The sequence below is a fragment of the Oryzias melastigma genome, linkage group LG6 (genome assembly GCF_002922805.2).
Source record: "Oryzias melastigma strain HK-1 linkage group LG6, ASM292280v2, whole genome shotgun sequence".
NCBI classification, from domain to species: domain Eukaryota; kingdom Metazoa; phylum Chordata; class Actinopteri; order Beloniformes; family Adrianichthyidae; genus Oryzias; species Oryzias melastigma.
This window is the reverse complement of record NC_050517.1, coordinates 1,444,651-1,467,898: the sequence shown is the minus strand read 5'-3', so window position 1 is coordinate 1,467,898 and position 23,248 is coordinate 1,444,651. Positions and strand designations below refer to the sequence as shown.

Sequence of the window (23,248 nt, the reverse complement as noted above, 5' to 3'; positions counted from 1 at the left end):
TCGAGGGCCGGCCTCCAGCTGTCTTACCTGCTGCTGATTACCTGATCAGGTGTGTTTGGCCAATAAGGAGCTGTTTGGAAAACAGGGAGGACACCGGCCCTCGGGGCCCGACTTTGCCCCCCCGGTGTACACGGTTGAGGAGTTGTGTAGTGCCTCAGACGGCGTGTTGTTCAGGTGTCGCCGGCGACATCTCCCGTGTTAAAGGAGTCAATGGTTATTTTGGCCTCACCTGTGACCCGATGGAAGTCACCTGCCGGCTGCTGATGTGACGAGCGACCTGCAGTCAAAGACAGAGCAGGTACAAGTACAACACATGCAAATAAACCATGACGCCACCGATGCCAACAACTCTGATTTTAGCGCGCTAACTGTGATTTAGCTCCGTCTTAGCCTAGCGTAGCATCCAGGTGGATTTCGTTCATCAGAGTTATCCGTCTGCTCTTCAACGGTTGTTTTATATTCACGGCAACGACGCTGAACATGGAAGGAACGCTTCATTCCTATTGGCTGATGCCCCCAGCCCCCAATCACGGTCACCCAATCACATTCATCGATCATAGCTCACAAATCCAGAGCCAAAAGCCCAAAAGAATCCCAGAACAAAACCAGAACCCAGCAATGCAGCTATCCCAACCCTGGATCAGAGCGCTAGCATAGCATTAGCGGTTAGCATCACAGCAGGTCATCACTTTCTGTCTGTTTGGATTGATTTGATTGATCTGATCAGCGATCGTGGAGCATTAAGCTAAGTTCAAGCGTTTCAATTAAACGAATATTTTCTTCTCACAAATTCTCTTAAAACAGTTTTAGAGACGCAGCAGCTGGCAGTCTGTCTTTCAGCGTTTCCATGGTAACAACATCATCAAGAGATGGTCTCAATTCCACAGTCTGAGCTCCTTACAGTTGAATCTAATGAGGTCTCAGGTCTCTGCATGTGAGACCTGAACACGACTTGTGTCCGAGTCTCAAGTCCTCGTCTTCGGTTCTGAGGGTCCAGACTCCTCTCTTCTTCAGTGCACCATCGCATCTTCTTTTCTCCTGCAGATTTTTCAAGTTCCAAGGACAAACTTAAATAGCTGAGAAAAAGTTTCCAAGAGGAACCGATTCTTCTGCTCAAAGATTCCAAAAACCCTCCACACCGGGACAGCTGCAGACGGGAGAACCTCAGTGGGAACCAAAGGTTCAGAGAGCAGACGTCGTCCCGCAGCATCTCTGAATGACCGTGACCTCCATCACACACCTGACATGTGCTCCAAATCCTGCTCCCGGAAGGGGCGGAGCCACAGGGCCGAGCTTCTGCCGACAGACGCTGCTCCCCTCGCGTTCCCGCCTCCGGCCCCTCCTCTGGCTCAGAGGGACCCCGCCCCCCATGAAGGCCGGCTGGTCTTCAGCCGTCAATCTCTCTTCTTCTCTCAAACTGCAGCGAAAGCTTCAGCGGTCCTTCGTGATGATTCTCTTCATTTCTATCTGAATCGTGTGTTTGGTTTGTTGCATTAGCAGTCCTGCTGTTGGTTCTCTGTGTGAACATTAAAGCGTTTGAAGAAACTCGCCTCTTCTGCTTCTTTTCCTCGCATGTCGTCGTCCCAGCCGTTCTCTCAGTGAACACAGTCCCTGCAGCTCAGCTTTAGAAGGTCTGCGTCAGCCCAAGCCCCGCCTCCCAAAAGTCCAGAAACCACCTTTCATTGTTTCCTCACAGAGGAACAGGGCCGGATCTAGCCAGCCCCCGTTGGGGGTGCAAACAGAATATCGGGGGGGGGCAAGTTTGGGGATACTAAGTGGTTGGAGTGTAAAACCCTTCCAAGACCTCCTGTTCTCATTCAGTCCCGCTGTCCGCCTTCATCCCCCGCCTGCAGCCGCATGGTCTCACCGACATGCAGGCGAGTCATCTCAAACACAGCTAATGCTCCGGTACTGTTAGCTTCACTGCTACAAACAGCGTTAGCTTTAGCAACCAGAAACCTGAACATTGTCAACTCTCGCTTTTTCCTCCAAACTCCAACAAAGAGATCAACAGATGGAGGACAAGAAGGAGTTCAAATGACGGTTAATCGAGTCATTTCAGCGACAAACAGCAGATAAAAACTTCTAACAGCTCTGCTGAGAGCTGCCAGAGAGGACAAGGAGTAAAGCCAGAGGCCACGCCCTCCCTCGCTGTTTTCTTGTATGCATGGCGTCACATTTGGGGGGCAGGGCCCCACCTTGCCCATGCCTAGATCCGGCCTTACAGAGGAACCAGAGAACTCTCGTCTTCCTCCAAACTGTGACATGAAACTGCTCCACCACCTTTCCTGTTTTAAACACACCTTTACCTGTCTGGACTGGTTCAGGCGTCTACAGAGCCGGTGGAGGAGGACGGGTTCCAGAATGTCTGCTTAATACGTTCTAATGCTTTGTGTCAAAGCAGTGAAGGATTTTCTTTTTCATTAGAACATGACCGGTCCCTGAAAACTTCGAGTAACATTTAGTGGAACCGGTGTTTGGGCTCTTTGACCCGCTCCATCCAGAACCTGCTGGTTCAAGAATCTCTTCCTCTCGTCGGATCATTTGTTGGATCAGAGTGTGATGTCTGTCACCGTAGAGGATCTTTGTGTGTTCAGTGGTTCTGAAGCGTTTGGGTCTCGGTTCTTCATCAGCTGAGGCTTAAAGGGAGCAGCTGGCTGGAAGAACCCAATCAGAACGGTGTCAGATTTTCTTCAGCGGCTCGGTGTAAACTTCGACGCTGATCTTTCAAATGTTCTTCAGTTATTGCTGGTGATTTATTTTGGTTCTGTTCGTGTTGTTTGATCTCTGTGAGGAACTTTGACCGGATTCAATTTCAATTCAATTCAATTTTATTTATATAGCCCAAAATCACAAAGAATTTGCCTCATTGGGCTTCAAAATATAAACAATTGTTAAAAACTAAACAGACTACATAAACTGGTTATCCCTGTCCTTAGACCCTCCCCCCCTTTAAGGAAAAACTCCTAAAAAAACCTGAGTCAGGAAAAAAGAAGAAACCTTAGGGATTCCCACATGAAGGAGAGATCCTATCCCAGGACGGACAGGAGATACCAGAACGGTTAAAGAAAGATTAGCTTCTACAACTACGAATCTAAGAGTTCATTCAGATAAAGCTGAGGGACAAGTGATGATGAAGTCCATAGTCAAGATGAAGCAGAAGTGCAGTCCACGACCAGGAGGACAGACGACCCAGCAGGAATCACTCTCACTCAGAGATGCAGGATGGTGTCGGGGGCGTGGTCCACGGCCAAGAGTGGGAGCGTGGGCGATCCACCGGGGATCTGAAATCTCTCCCGCTCCCCAGAGGAGAGTGGGAAAGAAGAACAACATGTGAATGGAACTGCACCAACAAAAGCATGGAGAACTAAATACAATAAATAATAAAGAATAGAAGAGAGGAGAAGTAGATGAGAATAGAGAACAGAACCCCAGAGCTGATCTGAAAAATAAAGCCGATGGAAAATCTAAATTTATATTTAAACGCATCAATATTAATTTATTAATCTAGCCTCACAAGGACCACATGAGAGGGAATATTCTCTGATTACTAGCTAGCCTGGCAGAACGCCTGTCCAAAGAGGAATGTTTTAAGGCTAGTTTTGAAGGTAGAAACTGTGCTGGCCTCTCTGACATGAGCTGGGAGCTTATTCCATAGAACAGGGGCTTGATGGCTGAAGGTTCTACCTCCAACTGTACTTTTAGAAATTCTAGGAACTACAAGCAGTCCAGCATTTTGTGAACGAAGTGTTCTGACTGGTTGGTAAGGAACTATGAGATCTCTAATATAGGATGGGGCCACACCATTCAGAGCCTTATAGGTTAACAGGAGGATTTTGAACTTGATCCTGGATTCAACTGGTAGCCAGTGGAGAGAAGCTAACACCGGAGTGATGTGTTCTCTTCTACTAGTTCCTGCTAACAATCGTGCTGCTGCATTCTGGACAAGCTGAAAACTTTTTAAAGAACTTTTCGGGCATGCTATCAGTAAAGAGTTACAGTAATCCAGTCTAGACGTAACAAATGCATGGATGAGTTTTTCAGCGTCACTTTTAGATAACATATTCCTGATCCTAGCTATATTACGTAGATGAAAAAATGCAGTTTTACAAGCTTGAGATATGTGAGCCTTAAATGATAAATCCTGGTCAAATAAAACCCCTAAGTTTCTGACTGAAGAATTGGAGGCAACATTTACACCATCCAGGGAGACTATCTGATCTGAGAGAGCATCTCTCAGGTGTTTAGGACCCAGTATCATGACCTCAGTTTTTTCTGGGTTCAGGAGGAGGTAATTAATTGTCATCCAGGTCTTAATGTCTCTGATGCATGAATTCAGTTTCTCTAGGTGGTCATTCTGGTCAGGTTTAATGGATAAATACAGCTGTGTATCATCTGCATAACAGTGAAAGTTAATGCTATGTTTCCTGATTATGTTTCCTAAGGGCAGCATGTAAAGCGTGAACAGAATGGGCCCTAGAACTGAGCCCTGAGGGACTCCGTAGCTAACTCTAGTACAATGAGAGGACTGTCCATTTACATTAACAAACTGGTATCTATCAGATAAATAGGATTCAAACCACTGGAGGGCAGATCCCCTGATCCCTATGTCATGCTCTAGTCTCTGGAGTAAGATGCTGTGGTCGATGGTATCAAAGGCTGCGCTCAGGTCTAACAGGACCAGAACAGAGATTAGTCCCTTTTCTGAAGCCAATAGCAAGTCATTAGTAACCCTGACCAGTGCAGTTTCAGTGCTATGGTGAGGTCTGAACCCTGACTGAAAATCTTCAAAGTGATTATTGTCCTGTAGGTGGCACTGCAGCTGCTTTACTACAACTCTTTCTAGGATTTTAGATATGAATGGGAGATTAGATATTGGTCTATAGTTGGCTAGAATGTCAGGATCCAGGCTGGGTTTTTTCAAGAGAGGTTTAACAACAGCATATTTAAAAGACTGAGGCACATAACCAGTTTCTAGAGAGGTATTTATTATGGTTAATATGGATTCACTAATAAGGGGGAAGATTTCTTTAAAAAGTTTAGTGGGGATTGGGTCTAAGAGACAAGTGGAGGTTTTAGAAGACGTAATAACTGATGCTATTTCTGCTTGGTCCACAGCAGTAAAGCAGTCTAATGTTACAGACGTTTCTATGGATGCCTTTATTTCTACGACTTCTGCCTGCTTTGGGTCGATAGTGGGAATAACCACATTTAGCTTCTGTCTAATATTTGAGATTTTATTATCAAAGAATTGAAGGAAATCTTCAGAGCTGATAGTAGCAGGAATATGTGGTTCAACCGAGCTGTGGCTGCTGGTCAGCCTGGCTATAGTACTAAAGAGAAATCTTGGATTATTTGCATTTTCTGCTATTAAAGTTGAGTAATATTGAGTTCTCGCTTTACGCAGGGATTTTTTATAACTTAAGAGGCTACATTTCCAAGCATTCAGAGAGTGCTCTGATCCGGAACGGCGCCATTTTCTTTCTAATTTACGAGTTATTTGTTTTAGGGAACGTGTTTCAGCGTTAAACCACGGTGCTACTCTGTTTTGTCTAACAAGCTTAAGCTTCAGAGGGGCAACAGCATCAAGTGTTCCTCTGAGGGCTTGCATGGTATCATTGACAAACTGCTCATTATCAACGGGGCTTAAAGAGCTCTGAGAATATTTATCCAACATGTTACTAAACATTGGTTGGACTGCGAGTTTAAATTCGGACACAGAACGGTCAGATAATGTTCGTTTAAGCTCTTTCTTATTTATTGGAGCAGTAGCATTTTCTAATTTAAACTGAAAGGTAATTAGAAAATGATCTGAGAGTATGGGGTTATGAGGAAGGACATTCAGCTGGCTAATCTCAACTCCATGAGTTAAAACAAGGTCCAGGGTGTGCTTGTGACAGTGAGTAGGTTGATTTACATGTTGTGTGAAACCAACATTTTCTATTAAAGCCGCAAATGCGTTTCCAAGACAGTCACTGGAATCATCAATATGAATATTAAAATCTCCTGAAATTATGATTTTGTCAGAATCTAAAATAATATTTGATAAAAATTCTGAAAACTCAGATAAAAATTCCGAATACGGGCCGGGAGGGCGATAAATAATTATAAATAAAACTGCTTTTTGAGTCTTTCTGTTTGGGTGATTTATAGACAGTACAATGCTCTCAAATGAATTATAAATGTGTTTAACTTTAATGTTAAGGATCAAGCATGACTCTGAAATTACTGCTAACCCACCTCCTTTCCCAGAAATCCTGGATTTCTGATAGTTATTATAGCTAGGGGGGGTTGCTTCATTCAGCCGAACATAATCATCCTGTTTTAGCCAGGTTTCTGTTAAAGCTAGCAGGTTAAGTTTATTATCATTAATCAATTCATTAACTAACAGGGACTTTGAGGAAATTGATCTAATGTTTAGTAGCCCACATTTAATGACATCATAATTTTTGTTACTGTGATTCATTCCGTTCATTTGCCTTCCAGTACATAAGCTAACACTAGGAGCTGCTGGGCTAGCCCTGTTTGGGGTTAGCATCGGTGCTAAAGGCCGCTCAGGGGAGAGTTTTAAACTACTGCTCTCTCCCCGGGTCTCCTCTCTGAGTTGTCAGGCTGCATGGCTAAAGCTAGCAGAAATGTTTCTGGACAGAAGAGCCGCTCCGTCCGAACTGGGATGAATGCCATCTCTGCGCATGAGGCCGGGCTTTCCCCAAAACATGCTCCAGTTATCCACAAAGCTAACGCCGTTTTCTGGGCACCATTTAGCTAACCAGCGGTTAAAAGATGAAAAGCGGCTGTACATTTCATCACTGACTTTGTTTGGGAGAGGACCAGAGAAAACTACTGTGTCTGACACAGATTTAGCCAGTTTACACACCGATTCTACGTTTAGTTTAAGAATCTCTGATTGTCTTCGTCGGGCGTCGTTGCCACCTGCGTGAATTACGACCCGACGGAACCTCGCCTTACTCTGGGCTAACATTCGGAGGTTTCCTTCGATGTCACCAACTCTGGCTCCCGGGTAACATCTAACTGTAGCTCCCTTTAGCTTTACGTGTCTGACCTCGGAGGAGCCGATGACCAGGGTTTTCGGTTCAGTTGGTGCGTTACTGAGGGGAGAAAACCTGTTCCATACAGGGAGCTCCAGGCGCTCTACGTGCTTCGGTTTAGCTCTGTGCTTCCTCCCCACCGGTACAAACTCATTCTGGGGATTCCCCAACTGCTGAGAGGGCGGTGGGATGCTAGCGGCTAGCACTCCGAGTAACAACAACATGGCTAGCTGGTTTAGCTTCCATTGAGCTAAGACGCGCTTCCAGCTGTTCGAGCCTGGATAACAGGTCTGATATCAGACTACAGTTAACACAACGACCATTGTCTTCACTAAATGAGGCGGGATCCTGACTAAACATATGACAAGTGGGGCAGGAAAGAGGGCTGGGAGCCGAAGAGGTAGAAGGTATCATGCTACAACAACAAGCGCTGGTTTACGCTCACCTGGAATAGCGGTCCGGGTTAGGAGGGCTTTCCGGGCTCGGTAGTCGCTGCTTGCCGGGTAGAGGGCCGTCGTCCGCCGAAGTTTGGTGGTTAGCTGTGCTGGACTGGATGCTGCTCCCCGTGCCGTTGATCGCCGCTTGCCGAGGTCTGTTTGCTAGCCACGTGGGGCCAGATCACGTCAGTCTCCACAAGCGTGCGAGCTCCGCCGTAGCGTGCTGAGCCAGGTGTGGCTAAACACCTCAATACTGTTGAGTACGGATCTTTACAAATGAAGCTTCTGCCCTCTGAAGGACACCAGAACCGGGTCCTGATGGAGAATTTCAACTTGTGGAACAGACCCAGAACGAACCCAACGAGAGTTCAAGAACCCAACGGACACAAAGAGAAGCTAAAGTTCGATGAAAAGAAGGAAATGAGGCGCTCCTTCATTCTGAAGTCTGCAGTCCTTTAGAGTCTTCTTGATGAGGAAGACCTTTTTAGTCAAAGTAAGAAATCCCTCATTTTTAGGACATAGTTTCTGCAGAGCGGCAGGAGTTCACAGAGTGAGCCCATCCTCACTTCCCATCACTGTCTCCTGCTAGCTTATAGCCTCACAAGCTAACATCGGCAGTACAACAAAAACAGTGAGTAGCATCGTCTCCATCCAGCCGTCCGGTTCTGATCCAGATTCCAGCTCAGACCAGGAAAACAAAGACGTTCATGGATCTATTGGTCTGTGAGTGGATGATCAGAGAGGAGCTTGAGGCCCCGCCCATGGCAGTAGCTGCATCGGAGGCCCCGCCCATGGCAGTAGCTGCATCGCAGCTGTTTCATCTGCTCCTGATCCACCACGATTTGAATGAAGAAAAACTCAGAGAAGCAGTTTTGATGTTGATTTATTTGATGTCCTCATCATCAGAAAAATGCTCCAAGAGCAAGTTAGAAAGTCTATTCTCATCCAACATTCACGATGTTGTGATTTTGTTAAAAAATGTTGGATGTCACGATAGAGCTTCAGTCTATTCATCTAAAAACCACCAACCAGCTCAGAAACTGGATCCGGTCTTTTATCAGTTCCTAGAGTCAGAACTAAACATGGAGAAGCTGCATTCAGCTTCTATGCACCACAGATCTGGAACAGACTTCCAGAAAACCTTAGATCTGCTGAAACACTCAGTGTATTTAAATCCAGGTTAAAGACTCACCTGTTCTCAGCTGGATTAATATGTATTCAAAAGTTTACGTCCGCACTGTCTATCTATGCTTGTTTTAAATTAAAATCTTTTTTTAATGTCTTTAAATCTTATTTTAATTATCACACCTTTTAATATTTTAATGTTTTATGTACTACAGGTAACTTGTCTTTTTTTTCAAACTTTATTTATTCATATACAAAACAAATTAGGGTAAGCAAACATTCAGAATAAGCTGACAATAATAAAAATGGCTGCTTGCAAAAATAAGAATGACTTGGAAAACAACAGTTAAGGCCAAGGCAGCATACAATTTAAAACAACAATAGTTTTGATATATGTTCCTAAACTACTGAAGTTTTCTTGTTTTTGTTTGGAATACGTTAAACACACTTAAAATATTCAGAAAAAGAATTTAAAGTAAACTTGTCTTTCTAAATGAAAATCCTGATTCTGGCTCTTCCGGTCCACTAGAGGGCGCGCATGCGCCGCAAAGCTGCCTCGTGCGGCGCCAGCAGCCAGTAAACAACAGCGAAGAAGAAGACTCACTTCCGGGGAAGGCTGATCTGGATTCGGATCTAAATAACATCTCGTCATTTGCTTAGTCCAGGTTCGGGCTCCGTCGCACCGCCGGAAGCTGATCCAGAACCAGAACACCGTCGATATGGCGACTACCGTCAGCACACAGAGGGGACAGGTACGACTCGGTTCCGTTCGGTTAAGCAGACAGGCGGAACCGATGTGTGCTTACCGTTTTGACCCGTCAGCGGGACTTCGTAACCGGGTCGGTTCTGAGCAGAATTTCCGCGGTGACGCCGTTAATTTTGGGTCAAAGGTCAGATTTTCTCGTCGGGATTTCTTTGATGATTGTCATGGTAGTAACACGGGGGGCGGGGCTAATGTTCACGTCTCCGGTTCTGTAGAACCCGGGGGTGATGGAAGGTCCAGAACAAAGTAAGAATAAACATGATCTAATGTACAGAACAGAACCGAACCTCAGAAACTGTTCCGAGAAACCACAGAGACCCGAACCGCTACGAGCCTGTCTGCGGTTCCGGAACCTTTTTATGGTTTGGTTCTGGACTCGTATCGCTGCAGTTCTTTCAGATCCCTTCAGTTTCTGACTAGAGGTGTTATAGTAACTAGAGTAACTAGAGGACTCGAGTAGGGAGAGTGCAGCTTCACAGCTTCTACAGAACTTCGTCCGTCCTCTTCCTGTTCATGTTTCTTCCCTGAATCCTTGACAGAACCGACCCGTCAGACTCCAGGAGGCGTGTCCTCTGCCTCGCCTCGAGGTTTCCGGGTTTCTGTTCCTGTTTGGTTCCACTAGCATCTCTAGCGAACAGGCCCGTCACACGGATGGAAGTTCTGCGGCTGACCCGTTCTGTCTCTCAGGTGTACATCGGCGAGCTCCCGCAGGACTTCCTGCGGATCGCTCCCACCCAGCAGCAGCAGCAGGTCCAGATGGACGCCCAGACGGCCCGGCAGCTGCAGTACGGGGGCTCCATCAGCACGGTGGGGAGACTCAGCATCACGGTGGTCCAGGTAGACCCGGTCCCGCGCTCTCCAGCTCTTCCTTCTGGCTTCACGGCTTCTTCTGAGTTCTTGACTAAACCGAGCCTCCTTCCAGGCAAAGCTAGCAAAGAACTACGGCATGACCCGGATGGACCCGTACTGCCGGATCAGACTGGGCTATGCGGTCTACGAGACTCCGACTGCTCACAACGGCGCCAAGAACCCGCGCTGGAACAAGGTCATCCAGTGCACGGTGCCCCCGGGGGTGGACTCCTTCTACCTGGAGATCTTCGATGAGGTGAGCCTCCAGGACCGGCGGGCCCTGAAGGTTCTGCTTCCACCTGGACCTGACGGGTGCCGGTTCCATCCCTGACCCTGTCCTGTCGGTCTACAGAGAGCCTTCTCCATGGATGACAGGATAGCGTGGACGCACGTCACCGTTCCCGAGAGCCTGAGGGAGGGCAAGGTGGTGGACGAGTGGTTCAGCCTGAGCGGCCGACAAGGAGACGACAAGGAGGGAATGATCAACCTGGTCATGTCCTTCACTGTGAGTGCTCAGGACGCCACCTGTGGGTGGATGGCCAGACGCTCTGCAGGCCAGAGGTTCACTGCCACGCAGATGTGTTTACTTCCGGTGGCAGTACCGCGGCTCTTTCGGCTTTGTTTTAGTTGGTAAACTTAAAATCCTACTTTAATCTGCACTTTATAGTTAAAATACATCGTCCTCAGATGATATTTTGATCATATTTTACTACACTTTACTATAGGCAGACAGGTGAAGGGACGATGAAGACCGCAGGGAGCGAGACAGTGTGGGGATGTTGATTAGTCCAGACAGGATGGAGGGGAGAGGTTGTGGATGGCCTTGAAGGTGTGCAGAAGGATTTTGAAGTTGATGCGTGACTGGACTGGCGGCCAGTGCAGGTGCTGTAGAACAGGGGTGGTGTGGTGGTGAAGGGGAGTTCCAGAGATGATCCGAGCTGCAGCGTTTTGAACCAGTTGAAGTCTATGGATGGATTTCTTGGGGAGACCGAAGAGGAGGGAGTTGCAGTAGTCAAGACGGCTGGTGACCAGGCTGTGGACCAGGATGGAGGCTGAGTGGGGGGTGAGGGAGGGATGGAGACGGTTGATGTTAGAAAGAATGAGGACCGGGTGATGTTGCGGATATGGGTCTGAAAGGACAGAGAGCTGTCGAGGACGACACCCAAACCTTTTACCTGTGATGATGAGGTGACTGGGGAATTGTCAATGGAGAGCGAAAGGGAGTTGAGTTTGGAGAGGGTGGATCTGGTGCCAACGAGAAGGAGTTCAGTTTTATTGCTGTTGAGTTGGAGGTGATTTCAGGAAAACCAGGATTTAAGTTCGGACAGGCATGTTGTAAGAGAAGGAGGGGATGACACAGGAGGAGGGGTGGGTTGACAGGTAGAGTTGGGTGTCGTCGGCGTAGCAGTGGAACTGAATATTACATTTCATGAAGATATTGCCGAGGGGTAGTAGATAAATTATGAAAAGGAGGGGGCCGAGGACAGAGCCTTGGGGCACTCCAAAGGTGACCGGGTAGGGCTGGGACAGGAAGGAGTGAAGCTGCCAGACAGGTAGGATGTGAACCAGTCGAGGGAAGTGTGACAGATGCCGATGGAGGAGAGTCTTTCCAGGAGTACTGAGTGGGAGATTGTGTCAAAGGCCGAGCTGAGGTCAAGGAGGATGAGGATGGATAGGAGTCCGGAGTCAGCAGCAGTGAGCAGGTCGTTGGTTATTTTAATTAGAGCAGTCTCAGTGCTATGGTGGGGGTGGAAACCGGACTGGAATATTTCATAGAGTGAGTTCTGGGAGAGATGTGCTCGGAGTTGTTCGGCGACTACTTTCTCAAGGATCTTGGAGATGAAGGGAAGGTTGGAGATGGGGCGTAGGTTGTTAAAGTTGTTGGGGTCGAGGTTGGGTTTCTTGAGGATGGGAGATATAGCAGCAGTTTTGAAGGCAGATGGCACTGTTCCAGTGGAGAGGGAGGCATGGATGGTGGCACAGATGAAAGGGAGTAGAGACGGGAGACAGGATTTGACGAGGGGTGTGGGGAGAGGGTCAAGTGAACATGTTGTGGGTTTTGAATTCTGGTTTTGAGATGGAAGAAGCACTGAGTAATTGGAAAAAGGCCATAGGTGGTGGGTGAGGAATGAATTCAGTTTGGGGAGGGGGATGAACATTGAGACTGATCATCTGGTGGATTTTTATCAACTTTGTGGTTGAAAAATGAGGCCAAGGCCTCACGGGTGGTCATGGACAGAAGGTGGGGGGGCAGTGAGTTGGTTGTCCCGGGCTTACACCACTAGCGTCAAGGCTCCGTTGCGTCGCGGGAGTGGACTATCTACATCCGATGGCTTACACCGGCTGCTGCTCCAGCCACAGCCTGTGAAGCTCAGCCCAGACAGAGTAGTGCTGGATCTCTATGATCAGCTTCTCCTCGTCCATGGTTATGACTGACAACACTGTGCTGCAACACACGTAATGTTTACGACACGCTGTGACCGGCGAGTTCAGCGGAAAGTTCGTTTCATTTTGAAAATATACCGGATGTACTTTACATTCGCTCGCGTGGTTTCTGGTTTAAGTCGTGAATAGCCCCAACTTCACAGAAAGTGATGACGATCAGCTGAGGGATCCGTCAAAACTTGAACCAAACGAAAAGGATTCGCAGCGACGCAGAGGTCAGTCCGCAGACGCAGGACGTGAACGCCTGCAGTGGGAGTTTCTCTCGCACTTTTAATGTTAGAAAAAGACTACGGCGCTCGCAACGGAGCCGTGACGCTGGCGGTGTAAGCGCGGGGTGAGGTGGTGAAAAGGTTTTGTTAAACAGGTTAAATAAGATCTTGGAGTTGTCTTTATTTGAGTTAATTAGTTGGGAGTAGTATGCTGATTTTGACTGCATGATATGGTGTTTGTAGTTGGACAGATGAGCTTCGTAGAGATCAAGGTGGACAGCCAGACCGGTCTTCCTGTAGAGGCGCTCGAGTCGACGACCGTGAGCTTTGATAGAGCGCAGGTGTAAACCAGGGAGAGGATTTAGAAAAGAGAACTGATCTTGTCTTAAAGGGGCAGTGGCATTAAGTAGGTTATGAAGGGTGATATGATAGTGCTCTGCAAGAAGGTGAGGAGGAGATGAGCAGTCAAGGGGGTCAAGGTTGGAAATGCTGGAAGAGAGGCTGGAGATGTCAATGTCCTTTGTATTGCGAAAGTGGATGAGACAGGGAAGTTTAACTGGGGAGATTGGGAGGCAGCTGTGAAAGAAACTAGGAAATGATCAGAAATATTGAGATCAGTTGGAGGGTGTCAGGCCAGAGCAGCAGATTAAGTCCAGGGTGTGGTCTTTAATATGGGTGGGGAAGTTAGAATACTGGAGAAAACCAAAACTGTCCAGGAGTAATGAGAAGTCTCTAGTTAGGGGAGGTTAGTAATGTCCATGTGAATGTTAAAGTCCCCCAGCAGGATCACGTTGGTTGAGAGCTGAAAGGGCAGTGAGGAGAACTCTGGGAGAAAGTTATTGTCGTTATTTCTTACATTGTATGATAGTTTATGATTATGTGTAAACACAATGACATCTAAAAAGACAAAGTTTGCCTTCATGAAACACCAAACACTCACAAAACGCTCTCATGTCCTGTGTGATCATGTGACTTCTGGGGATCAAACGTAGCTCTGGTAGAACATTAAAACCTGTTCAACAGAACCTTTTATGTGTATTAAACTTCAAAGTGACTTTGGGATTACTGATCTACTCTCAGCTGATGAGGAGGAGCTTCTGCCTTCTTCATGGAGCGATAGCGGCGTGCGCTAACGGTAACCTCGCCTCTGTTGAGACGTAGGAAAGGAATCGCGTCTCAGACCGATTCTACCTGAAAACTACATTTACACGAGTTTGGAAACACTCGGCTGTGGAGTAACTGAAACACAACTAACGGGTCGTAAAGATAAAGACGGCAATCATCAGACGTGTCTCTCATGCTAGCTAGCATTAGCCCAGATGAGAAGTGACAGCGGTGTTAACATGTAGTTTAGTAAATACTGCAGTCAGTTCTGAAGTTTTTTCTTGGCTGCAGGGACCCGGAGGAAAGGTTAAGGTTAGGATTACGGTTCTGGTTCGTGTTTATGCTCCAAATGGTTCCTGATCACGACCACAGCTGCAGCAGCGCTCTAGCTACATGACAGCTAACAGGACTTCATTGAATACTGTGACGTTTAGCTTTGGATTCACATAAATACATGAATCAATGCAGCGATCTGCATCTTGACTGCACCAATAACACGTCGCCAACATGAATGTCCATCAGTTTTAGAGCTGGACGCACGTAAACATGCGCTAAAAACATTAGCAAGTTAGCTTCGAAGTTTGCTGTGTAGAACGACAAATACAATTTAAAATCTTTTTGCATTTTTATTTTGGGATATTTTACTAGAAAACCCAACAATGCGCCTAACGTCATTTATAGTGACTCTTGTAGCTCCAAAAACATCTTTTAAAGTCCAAGTATTTCCACATAAACAACGGCCCACCGCTCCACCGGAAAGGACTGAGCATTCAAAGGCTGAATGTGGAACCAGGTCGTACCCCGTTGGTGACGTCATATTCAACCATCAAAGGAAAGAGTCCGGTGACTGAACGGGTGACCGGACGGTGAAGCTGTTTGTTTGTTTGCAGTCCCTCCCTGCGGCCATGATGAGCCAGTCGGTGGTCCTGATGCCGTCCGTCTACCAGGAGGGGGTGGGCTACGTCCCCATCACAGGTGAGGGGGTGGCGCTGGTCTGTCCCGGTAAGGGGGGGCTCCTCTTCATCCTCCGTGTGTCTGCAGGAGTTCCCGGGGTCTACAACCAGGGCATGGTCCCCATGGCCGTGCCGGCCGGCATGCCCCCCCTCCGGGGCCCGGGGGGGCCGGCCTGCAGCGAGGAGGACCTCAAAGCTCTGCAGGACATGTTCCCCAACCTGGACAAGGAGGTGGTGCGCACGGTGCTGGACGCCCAGCAGGGCAACAAGGACGCCGCCATCAACTCTCTGCTGCAGATGGCCGAGGAGCTCTGAGTGCATGTGCACGTGCACGTGTGGAGAAAGACTGCCCCCCCCTTCTGTGCACACTGTTCAGGTCACAGGAAGTGCCCCCCCCTGCCAACATCACCATCAGTGTTTGAGATCCCGCTGTTGTCATGGAGACGGCGAGCTCCTCCATTCCCCCCCTCTATGCCCCGCCCCTCGTCGTGGTCACGTTCAGCCGCCAGATGTTTGTCTCCAGTTTTTATCCATGAATTAAGTTATGAAGATGTAGAATAAACGCTGCAGCGAGGCCAGAATGTGTCCTGATCTCATCGTGTCTCTGACCTGCTGCGGTTCCATTCTACACGCGTCACGACTAGACTCAAGGTGGCGCCGTTGGTCAGCAGGCTCTCGGTCTCCAAACAATCAGATTGTTACCCTCTGACCTGAGGTCACATGACCGACCAGCTGATCCTCCCAGACCGAAGCAGCGTCCACGAGCAAACTAGAGAAATTCCTACAGGAAGTGAATGAGACCAGAGATTACCCATGATTCCTCAAACCTTGTGATAAAAGCCTGTCTGCTGTAAAGGGAAGAAACCTAGAAGGACCAAGCAGGTCACGACTCCTAAGATAATAAAACCTTAAAAGCTATTAAAGCTTCTAAGGTTTTAAAGCTGAAATAGTAATTTAGCCACAAAGAACTTAAAAATAACTGCTTTAAAATAACTTCAGGAAACTATAATAAAAAGCTGCTGTTCATTAAAATAACCTTTAAAAGCTATTAACAAACCAAAATGAATGAGACCAATTGATTACCCACAATTCCTCAAACCCATGAGTAAGGAGCCAATTTCTTCTTACAAGATCCTACTGAAAGCTCAGCAGGCTCCACCCACTACAGTGACATCAGGTGTGTGTCACCTGGATGTTGGGGAGGGGAAAGGCTCCTGCGGTGAAGGTAGACGCCGAGCTGCAGCGAGTCTGAAGGAGAACAGGAAGTGGCGGTTGTCCTGAACGTTCAGTTAGAGCTGATGTCTGTCGTCCGTCTGATCTTCACTGCTGTGTATTTTATATTCAACTTGAACATCTGTCTGCGGATGGAAAATCACAGCTTGGTCAATTTAATGTCACTGCCCCAGAGAAATAGCTAAAACTGACATGAAAATGAACTTTTACAGGCAGCGATAACAGAACCACAGATGATCTGAAATCTTTTACATCAGTGATTCACTACTTCCAGTTCAGTTACTAAATAAACCGATTTCCTTCATTTAGCGCCAGTTATTTCAGATCAGCATCACGTTAGACTAGAACTGTCAGGACTCCGTTTCCCACAATGCATTGTTTAGTAGCCATTAAAGGGGTTTGCTGTCGGCGTGGCGCCAGATTTCCGGCTGCACCCGCCTGCGTAGGCGCCTCTTTGTCCCGACCTTTTCATGATGATCTGCATCATCAGAAGAGAAAATACCCATCATGCACCGCAGCGCTGCATCCGCCTGCACGATCTAAAAGTTTATCAGAAAAGTCTCGTCTTTTAAATTGTTTCAAGAGCATTGAAGGTGAAAGTGCTGATGCGTCTCCGCTCAGATCTCCACCACTACTGTGGTCAACAGATTCAAGCTCTGGTTTCATTTACACACAAGATCTTCCAATCTGGGCTGCACGGTGGCGCAGTGGTTAGCGCTCTTGCCTCACAGCGAGAAGGCCCCGGTTCGACTCCCGGCTGGGACCTTTCTGTGTGGAGTTTGCATGTTCTCCCCGTGCATGCGTGGGTTTTCACCGGGGACTCCGGCTTCCTCCCACCGTCCAAAAACATGCTTCATAGGTTGATTGGTGACTCTAAATTGCCCCTAGGTGTGAATGTGAGAGTGAATGTGTGTGATTGAGGCCCTGAGACAGACTGGAGACCTGTCCAGGGTGTACCCCGCCTTCGCCCTTCAGCAGCCGGTATAGGCTCCGGCACCCCCGCGACCCCGAAAGGGACGAAGCGGTCTGGAAGATGGATGGATGGATCTTCCAATCTTTAGCTCCACCTGCTGGTGACTAACCAGTGTTGGAGCAGCGTTAATGTTCCTCCGTTCTGGAGGTTCATCCATGTTTAAACTGTATCTAGCCTTTAAAACGCTTCAAATCAGACGTCATTTCTTCAAAGGAAACCCAGTCTCTATTCTCGTCCTGTCCGGGCGCTGGGATGGGGGGCAGTGGTCCCGTCCTGAGAGTCTCGCCGCTCTTTAGCCAAACTTCTGGTCCTGGTGGACCTCAGTCATTCTCCTGACGGCGTCTTAACCTTCAGGCTGTGACGCACGGCATCCCGTTACCACAGAAACCGCCTGCAGCCAGCCGCTTTAGGCTCCGCCCTTACACCTCATCTCATCAGCAGGAGGAGCAGGGTGGGCGACCACAGCTCCAGTTATCTCCTCCTTCCACCATCCATGAACACAATAGTACGTTCTGACCACAGTTACCATGAAGCCCCGCCCCCACAAAGAAGATCCACAGAGTTCATGATGCAGAAACATTTTAATTCAAAGAGAATCTTCCATCACGTCTGTGAGTGAATGTTATAAATAAATGTTACAAATCAGGAAGCAGAAGGTCAACGCCTCCTGCGGCGCTGAGCTCTGGTGGTGGCGCCGGCACAGTCCTGTCTGCTGCAGCGGCACGCCTCCACGTGGATGTAGGTGTGCAGCACTGTGGAGCCGTCGGCACAGGTCAGTTCCACCTGCCTCCTGCTGGTGGCGTCCTCACGGCAGCACTCGCACTGATACGTCATCGCGTTCGCTGCTGCAGAGTAGCTGCAACCACAGAGAGGTCCGGTCACACGGAGACGTCCCGGTTGGGTCCATTCACAGACGGAACCCAAAGATTAACCACAGATCGAAATATCTGAATGCTAGGAGTAGCACGCTAACATTAGCATTAGCATGCTAACGTTAGCATTAGCATGCTAATGTTAACACATTTAACACAAGTTTCTGCCTCCAAGCCCATCTCCTGCATCTCCGGTTCGTCCTGCGTGAAGGTCCGGTCACGCCGCCCAGAACATCACTGTGTAACTGCAGAGCGGCTGTACACCAGCAGTGAGGATCTGGTTTTTATTTTTTTACATTCACTTACTCGATTTCCACTCTTCATGTCGAATCATTTGATAAACATTCTCTAAAGGACAGAAGTGTCTTACCTCGGAACAAAGGGACCATGATGAGTCGTCCTGGATCTTATAAGAGGCTCAAAACAATTAGGATAATAGGGATTCTGGTTTTTATCTTAAAGAATCCGTGTTCATGGCTCTTTCAGAGTGTTGTCGCTGTAACAAAACTGCTATTGTGTTAAAATATAGTAAAATCAAAAATTAAGGATAATACAGTTTTCAAACCTCAGTTTACCCAGTTGGCTGGACCCAGACACAAGACGCAGAGGGATGTATTTCATTCGTAGAGCTACCTTAATCGTGTGGTTCTTTAAAGAGAACACGAGCTTTGTGAAGGATTCAGTGGTATTTGATATCAACATTTCCACTCTTGTTTCTGCCTCACCCGTCCTGTGAGATCTTTTCAAACTTATGTCATATGTAGGAACCACCGAACTATGAGAGACAAAAGAGGCGGAGTTAAATCAATTGGTACACTCTACAACAGGAGTGGAAAAACTTCGGCCCTTGGGCCTGATTGGGCCCGCCTCCACGTTTGGTCTGCATTAGCATTAGCATGTTAATGTTAGCACATTAGCAGAGCATTTCATTAGCCAAATTTGGAACCTCTTCTGTTCTTCGGGTTCCTCCAGAATTAATGAGGACATTTGACTCTTGTTACGTTTTCAGTGGAAAACTAGAAGGTTTCTACGAAAACTTTCAAAATAAAAGTGTTTTGAGTCAAACCTGCTGATTTTAGGGACAACTTCACAGAAAACCGTTCTAAAGCCGTACCTGCCCCCCTCCTGTCCACATTCCAGCTTCCACTGAGGGGGTGTCCTGCAGCTGGGGGGGCAGAAATGGCCCCTCCCACCTGACCTGGTGTTACTTGGTGTGCCTTTTTTTTGTTTTGTATCTGAGATGAAACAGAACTCCGTCCAGACGCGAGGGTCCGTTTTAGAGAGGGAGGGGTCTGATGATGTCACAAACTGTGGAACCAAGAGAGGTCACATGACCTCAGCGTTCCTTCACCTCATCCTGTCTTCGACTGCATCAGAATTCACGTGAGCCTTCAGCTGTTCCAGAACCTGACAGGTCCGGACCGGATGTGGCAGACGGACCCTGAACGCTCCGTTCTGACCAGAGGCAGGTGAACTCACCTGGAGGAGCTCCTGCAGCCGCCCTCACAGGACGTCAGGTTGAGTGGGGCGCTCACGCAGCCGCCCACCTCCACGCTGGTCTGCTGGCTGCGGACTCGGCAGTCGCTCCGCGGTCGACCTGCACACAGACACGTGTCACAGCGAGTCCTGAGGACCGCCCACAGACGTCACGCTCACTCACAGCTCCTGCAGCAGCCGCCGGCGTCCGTGCTCTCCGTTCCCTGCAGGTTCAGGTCCGGTTAGAAACGGGCCGGGTCAAACGGTGGAACAGAACGCTCCGACCAACATACCGGTTCACAGTCCGCCGGGTCGAAGGGGGGGCAGCTGGTCCTGGTCTCCTTGGTGACGAGCTGACCGTTGATCCTCGCGCAGCTGAACTGGGCGCACTGGTCGTGGGGGGGCACGTAGGTGTGGTTGACCTGCGCCACAGTCAGAGGTCACACCTTCATCTTCATCATCATCATGGCGGTCTTCAGAACCGCTCTCACCTCCACCGTGTGGGTCGACTGGTCCTCCAGCGTGATGACGCAGCTCTTCTGCACGCACTCCCCGCAGCAGCCGTCGCCGCTGGCGTCGTACTCGAAGCCCTGCAGGGGGGAGGGGCGGCGTGTTGGTGAACATGTGACGCTCCGGTTTACCGACGTCACGGTGGGGGCTCACCTCAGCGCAGCTGCTGTTGCACAGAACAGGCGAGCAGGTGATGACGTTGAGCTGCGTGGCCGGGTCCGTCTGTGGGCTGCAGACGCAGTCCTGGCACGGACTTCCTGCTGTCTGCACGCTCGCTCCGGGCTGGAGGGGAAAGACTCGGTCAGAGAAGATTCACAGACGACCGGAGGAGAGCGGAGCTTCCCTGTTACGTACCAAGAACTCTGCCTGGTCGTGGACGCAGACGCCTTTAGGAACTGCAGACACAAAGCAGACGTTACCATGGAAACGGATTCATCCGACTGCAGAGGAGCAGCTGGACAGTAAAGGCCATTAGTTCTGATGGAAGTAGTGATAACTCCGCCCCTCATATGACGCCACCACAGAACACGCTGTTGGTCGTCTATGTTACCACGACGATCTCACTGAAAGAAAGACAAGTTCTGACAGGCGGCAGAAACAGGTCGATGTGGCCCCAGCTAGCATGAACGTGCTAACAGCTAACGGCGCCGAACACAAACATCTCCACAGAGACGGAGAACCTGGACGGGTTCTACTGAGCCGCAGCTGAATCTGCGGTTCTGAACTCAGTTCAAATGTTCCTGACAGTAAGACAGCAGCAGATTAGCATGCTAATGCTAGCCGTCTTCTGTGTAGGGCCGGGTATCAATCAGATGACCTGGAGCCCATTAGATTCACCAGAGCCGGATTGATTCGACTAAGTTTGGCCACTGAGTGGTGATCACACTGTAGCAGTACACGTTTTATTAGTAGAATTAACAAAAAAAGGTGATTTAGACCACAAATGGTTACTTCAAATCTTTCTTCTTTCCTCTCTTTGGCGCCGTCCTCAGAGGTGGACGCCTGTTGCAGCAGCTCCCGTTTTTACACGTGTTTTTGCCTTTTTAACTTATTTTCCTTGCTCTTTCTTTCTTTTAAAACTGGACTCAACAGTAGCTCTTTCAGAGCAGCATCGGTTTGGATTAAAACCCAAGCGTTATTTTCACTTTATTATTACTTTTGGGACTTTCTTCAACTGAGGACAACATGCACGCTGGCATGCCCATTGTTTATTCACGCGATCAGCTACTATCGCTGAATAAGCCTGGACTGCTCCCGGGAGCCAGGCACGACATTCCGGTGGAGTTAAGGAGGAGACGCCGGGGATGCAGGGCTGGAGTTCAGGTGAAGGCAAGGAGGAGGCGGCACAAGCCGGCGGTACCGGCGATCATCATGGGGAACGTGCGCTCTTTAGCGAACAAGACCGACGAGCTATCGGCGCTGATCAAGACACAGAGGGAGTTCCGCGGGTGCAGTTTATTGTGCTTCACTGAGACGTGGCTGCACCCACAAATTCCAGACAACAACGTTGCGGTGCCCGGCTTTGTGACTGTGCGCGCGGACAGAGACGCAGCTGGCTGCGGTAAGAGGAGAGGAGGCGGGATCGCGCTCTACGTGAGTGAACGGTGGTGCAACCCCGGACATGTTTGCGTGAAGGAGCGTCTCTGCAACCAGCATGTGGAACTGTTGGCCGTCGGGCTCAGGCCTTATTATCTGCCGAGAGAGTTTACATCTGTCGTGGTGGTCTGCACATACGTGCCTCCATCGGCCGATGCCGGGGCCGCTGCTGACGTCATCAGCACCACTGTCTCCCGGCTGCAGACTCAACAGCCAAACGCTCTCGTGATTATTACTGGGGATTTTAATCATGTGAACATGGACAGAACGCTAACTGACTTCACTCAGTATGTGGACTGCTCCACTCGGGACAATAAAACTCTGGACCTGCTTTATGCTAATGCTCCTAATGCCTACAGCACCACTGCACTTCCCCCACTCGGCAGGTCAGATCATAACCTGGTCCTGCTCACACCAAAGTACGTTCCTGTTGCCCGCCGGCAGCCTGTGTCCACAAGGAGGGTGAGGAAATGGACACGGGAGGCCGAGGACGCCCTTCAGGACTGTTTTGAGTCCACCGACTGGGATGCACTCTGCCAGCCACACGGGGAGGACATCAATACCATGACGGAATGCATCACAGAGTACATCAAATTCTGTGAGGACTCGGTCATGCCCACCAAAATGGTCCGTTGTTTTCCAAACAACAAGCCATGGATCACCAGTGACCTGAAGAGTCTTCTGAACAGGAAGAAGAAAGCCTTCAGGTCTGGGGACAAGGAAGAGCTGAGGAGGGTGCAGCATCTTCTACGAGACAAGCTGAGGGAGAGTAAAGACTCATACAAGAGGAAGCTGGAATCCAAACTCCAGCAGAACAACATGAGGGAGGTGTGGTCTGGAATGAAGGAGATCACAGGATGTGGAGGGAAAGGACGGCTGACGGAGGGAAACAAAGAGAGAGCTGACGAGCTAAACGTCTACTTCAACAGGTTTAGCTCTCTGGACGCCCCGGTCTCCTCAAACCCTCCCCCACCTCTCTCACCTCCCCCCCTGCCTCCAATGCCTCCTCTACTCTCCCCTCCTCCCCCGCTGCTGATGATGAGCCCACTTACCGAGACATCACAGATACATCTCACCACCCCTCCCCCACTGGACACACCCAGCACTACACCCCTTCCCCCCGGCCTGAAGGTGACGACCAGCCAGGTGAGGAGTCAGCTGGAGAAGCTTAGACAACACAAAGCTGCAGGCCCTGATGGAATCAGCCCCAGGACTCTGAAGACCTGTTCCAGTCAGTTGGCTGCAGTCCTCCAGCATCTCTTCAACCTGAGCCTCAGCCAGGAGAGGGTGCCCCTCCTCTGGAAGACCTCCTGCCTCGTTCCTGTGCCCAAGAAGTCATCTCCATCTGGTATCAGTGACTACCGTCCAGTAGCCCTCACATCGCATATCATGAAGGTGCTGGAAAGGCTGGTGCTGGCCCACCTGAGGCCGCAGGTGAGATCTTCTCTGGACCCTCTGCAGTTTGCCTACCAGCCTCGTATGGGGGTGGATGACGCTGTCATCTATCTGCTGCAGCGAGCTCACTCACACCTGGATGGTGGTGGAGGCATGGTGAGAATCACATTCTTTGATTTCTCTAGTGCCTTCAACACCATTCAGCCTCCATTACTGAGTGAGAAGCTGCGGCTGATGGGTGCTGGTGGGTCCACTGTCT

At 49.1% G+C, this 23,248-nt stretch overlaps 2 protein-coding genes across 2 annotated transcripts in view; one reads left to right on the top strand and one right to left on the bottom strand.

Annotated features, from left to right (window-relative positions):
- Window positions 1-9,164: 9,164 nt before the first annotated feature.
- On the top strand, window positions 9,165-15,515 carry LOC112151927 (toll interacting protein). The gene is made up of 6 exons (XM_024281059.2): window positions 9,165-9,363; window positions 10,062-10,211; window positions 10,297-10,479; window positions 10,576-10,728; window positions 14,872-14,956; window positions 15,023-15,515. Exons 1-6 carry the CDS (start codon window positions 9,331-9,333, stop codon window positions 15,247-15,249), a joined length of 831 nt encoding a protein of 276 aa, XP_024136827.1. The 5' UTR covers window positions 9,165-9,330; the 3' UTR covers window positions 15,250-15,515.
- A 2,190-nt stretch (window positions 15,516-17,705) lies between these two features.
- Window positions 17,706-23,248, bottom strand: part of LOC112151970 (mucin-2) — a 29,351-nt gene continuing 23,808 nt past the window's right edge. The window contains exons 41-47 of the mRNA XM_036212127.1: window positions 20,353-20,393; window positions 20,152-20,280; window positions 19,980-20,078; window positions 19,782-19,910; window positions 19,673-19,712; window positions 19,492-19,609; window positions 17,706-17,996 (exon numbers count right to left, since the gene is read on the bottom strand). Of these exons, the coding sequence (XP_036068020.1) occupies window positions 17,798-17,996; window positions 19,492-19,609; window positions 19,673-19,712; window positions 19,782-19,910; window positions 19,980-20,078; window positions 20,152-20,280; window positions 20,353-20,393 (755 nt within the window). The 3' untranslated portion in view covers window positions 17,706-17,797. The remainder of the gene's footprint in view (window positions 17,997-19,491; window positions 19,610-19,672; window positions 19,713-19,781; window positions 19,911-19,979; window positions 20,079-20,151; window positions 20,281-20,352; window positions 20,394-23,248) is intronic.